The sequence below is a fragment of the Tenebrio molitor genome, chromosome 5 (assembly GCF_963966145.1).
Source record: "Tenebrio molitor chromosome 5, icTenMoli1.1, whole genome shotgun sequence".
NCBI lineage: Eukaryota > Metazoa > Arthropoda > Insecta > Coleoptera > Tenebrionidae > Tenebrio > Tenebrio molitor.
Window position 1 is genome coordinate 25,405 of NC_091050.1, and position 3,545 is coordinate 28,949.

A 3,545-nucleotide genomic window follows, 5' to 3' on the forward strand; every position below is an offset into this window, starting at 1 on the left:
TCCTTGCTACCCATTCTGATAGCAGTGTACCTCTTCTGTTTTCCACCGGAGATCCCCATTCCGCTGATTTTGCGTTGAGGTCCCCGGCGATTACAATGTCACCAACACAGTCCTTTACGAGCTCTTGTAGGTCGTCGAGTCTTGACTCAAAGAAATCGAGGTCTACATTTGGAGAAATATAACATCCAATTAGGAGATCCCTTCCCATTTGGACGCCAATCACTCCCTTTCCAATTGAGATCCTTCTTCTTGTTTGAGAAGACATCATTATTTTGATGCCTACGTCCCCTTCCGAGTCGATGAGCCACCCTTCTTTCTTCGCTATGTTTTTGTTTATCTCACACATGATGACAACGTCTGTGTTAAGTTCTCTAATGGTTTGCTGTAGGACATCATGGGCATTTTTGCTCCTGTTCAGATTTCCCTGCAGCACTTTAATTTTTTTCTGTGTTATTGCGAAAGCTTTTCGGCCTCCCCTTCCACTTGCACTGTTTGTGTCCTGTTTCGGGCTGTCCCCACCTCCGCCTCTGAGACGGAGAACCGTGAGTCCTCCCCCTCTGAGGCCACTCGGTTTTGGTTCCGTTCCTTCGTCACTTCTTTCTGGCGAGCATCCGAAGTGCCCGCCTCCTCCTCGTTTTTTGGAAGGCTCAGCCTAGTCTGGGCGTACGCTCCTCTGCCTCTGCCTCTGCCTCTTCTACTTTCGATCGCTCGCACGTCTCCTACCCTGGTCGGTTGTTCGATCTTGCCTCCTCTCTTCTCCGTCACCAACTTCTTATATTCAGGGCATGCCATCTCATCCGCCCTATGTCCTTCTACGTCGCATGCTATGCAGTAGGGTTCATCTGTGCATAGTCTTGCGATATGCCCTGCTCGGCCGCACTTGAGACAGCAGTCCTCCAAGCTCTTTTCACTCTTGCATTCTGCTCTCACGTGTCCGAACCTTAGACACCTGTAGCATCTCCTCGGCGTGTTCATGTCCTCGATTCGACATTCACTCCAACCGACAGTCAGTTTGGCCATTTTCATTAGTATGTTTGCCGCTTCGATCGGAAGATTAACGATGGCGAAGAGTTTCCCTCCTTTGTTCGGCTTCGTCGCCATGGATACAGATATGTCATTGGCATCGACTCTCTTTTCCCCGAAAAGTTTGGACAGTGTTTCCCGTACCTCTTCTCCTGTCGTGGTCTCGTGCAGATCTTTGATGAAGATCTTTCTTTTAGGCTTAATCTTTTGCGCCTCGACCGTTCCTTGCATTTTTTCCTCTATCAGCTTGATAAATGCTTCTTTTCCCTCATTCTTCCCCGCAGCTGTTATTTCAATATTTCCATTTTTGGCCTCCCTGATGTTCTTGATCTTAATCCCAAGGTCTCGCACTTTAATGGTGCTCTGCATTTTTTTCAGTAGATCCGCGTAGGTCATCTGCTTTTCGTTTCCCACCTTCTTTACGAAAATTTTTTCCCTGCTTCTGCTCACTGTCCTCCACTCTTCGACACCGACTGTCTCCTGCTCTTGACCTAGGTCCACCCGTTTCCTGGCTCCCGTGTATACTTCTATGTCGACTTCTTCGTCTTGATAGACGTACTCGATGAGCTTTCTCAAACGACTTCCGGTCATCAGGTCAGCCACTGAAAGACTTAGATGTCTCAAGTCTCGGAGTTTGCAGATGCCCTTCAGCTTCTGCAGCACGCCTACCAGACGTTGGTCGGCTTCCTCCTCACCGCATTCCCGGTCGTCGACCCCTGCTATGAAGGTGTATCTCTGCACCTCTTCCCCGTGGGTCCCGCTTTCCGTGGACACTGTACATGTATTGCTTGCATACACAACCTTCCCCTCCTTGGCCACTTCCATTATAGCCTTCTCCATATGGGGTTGTCTACCAATGATAGCCTTAATAAGAGGTTTATTCTCCATGTTCTGTGTCCCCGTTATTACGATGACATCCCTCTCGTTTGCGGGAGAGAGAATACTCCCCTCCACCAGTTTAGACTTACCGCAAAGCTCATCAGGCCAGTCTGTATTGACTATCTCCGTCAGTTGCCCCGCACTGGGGTTGTTGGTCAAGACACTCCAGATCGCGACCCTTTTTCTCAGAGCCTCCTGTTCCTCCCGGTATTTTTTCTTGCATTCCTCGCAATGTGGCGTAGGTACATCGGGTGCCATTTTCTTTATCCCCTCCTGTCCCAACGTGTTCAGCAACTCATGCATTTCTTCGGTGTTCATTTGGCTCACCGTACTTTCTAGTTTATAAGAGACTTCCTTGATTTTTCTGTTGGTGTTTTGATTCTCCCTAACAATTTGGCAGAGCGCCTTGGTCTCTTTTTCGAGCCTCGTTATGAGCTGTTTATATTTCCTTGCAAGTAGGATTCTTGCCTTTTCAACATCTCTCAGCTCTTCCTCCAAAGAGGTTTCCTCGATCTTCCTCTTTTTTATCGACTTATGCTCGTCGTGGTCCCACTTATAATCAAACGTGGTTATATTACCCGGGGACAGTTTCTCTGCCGCGGGTGTGGATGTGCCCTTCGGGGGGGAAATCTGGACGGAGAGTCGTCTAAATATCTGACTCCTCCGAAGTTCTTCGACAGATTTCTTGGGCGTCTGTTCCTCATTTGCGGCCTTCACCGGAGCCTCGGCTAACATCGTATCTTTGGGAGCTTGTGGTGCTCCCTCACCAGTATTGCTTTTTTTATTTTGTTCGGTACTCATTTTTGTTCCCACGAAATGGGACGAAGAGATGGTCACTCCCAGGGTGACGCCCATCCCTGGGAGAAGGCATTCATACTACAGGGTGCGCCAGGTGCCCCGAAGGTTTTTGCGACTTCGCTGTCGGTTATTTTATGGAGGTTGCCTCCTCGCAGGCCGGCCGTTTAAGGCAAGCCCCCCGGCCGCGAGTCCTCACACGACGTACCCCTGCCACGCTAGCAAGGGTTGTTGAGGTGTGAGCCGCGGTTACGGTGTGTGACGATTGGTCCGCGTTTGACCAACCGTAGCTCGGATCTCCCCCGGGTTCGCCAGTTCCCGTGCCACGACTTTCGTGGTGGATCCTGAGGGTTGAGCCGTCCTTTGTTTTTCACCGGTCCGCTCGAGCCTTGCCGGCATGGGTGACCCTACCAGGAGCGCGAAGCTCCCGCCGGCATCGCCCCGAGCATCATTCCGGTTACTTAAGCCCCTCCACCAACGACAAGGTCTCACGGCTCCTTGGAGGGGGACCTGACCTGACCTGACCTGACCTGACCTGACCTGACCTGACCTGACCTGACCTGACCTGACCTGACCTGACCTGACCTGACCTGACCTGACCTGACCTGACCTTTTTTTTTTTTTTTTTTTCAGGGGAGGAGAAATCTTTATAGACCCCCCCGCCTTGGTTCCTGTGTGCGGGGAGAGTGTGGGAGTCTCCACCTCTCTAGAGGGGTATACCCACTAAAACTCCTCCTTCGACCAGTTATTTTCCAACCCCCCGGGACCGCGCTAGCATTGCTTCAGGGGGTGGTTGGTCGTTAGCCTCTCCGGCGTTCTTCCTCTTCTTTTTGTTTCATGATCTCTTC

At 50.9% G+C, this 3,545-nt stretch overlaps 1 protein-coding gene across 1 annotated transcript; it reads right to left on the reverse strand.

The window, feature by feature from the left end:
- Window positions 1–221: 221 nt before the first annotated feature.
- LOC138131553 (uncharacterized) lies at window positions 222–2,765 on the reverse strand. The gene has a single exon (XM_069048617.1). It carries the CDS (start codon window positions 2,755–2,757, stop codon window positions 451–453), a length of 2,307 nt encoding a protein of 768 aa, XP_068904718.1. The 5' UTR covers window positions 2,758–2,765; the 3' UTR covers window positions 222–450.
- Between the last annotated feature and the right edge of the window lie 780 nt (window positions 2,766–3,545).

Excerpts from the sequence above, each read along its gene's own strand:
- LOC138131553 (XM_069048617.1), bottom strand. The coding sequence starts at position 2,757 with ATGGGCGTCACCCTGGGAGTGACCATCTCTTCGTCCCATTTCGTGGGA.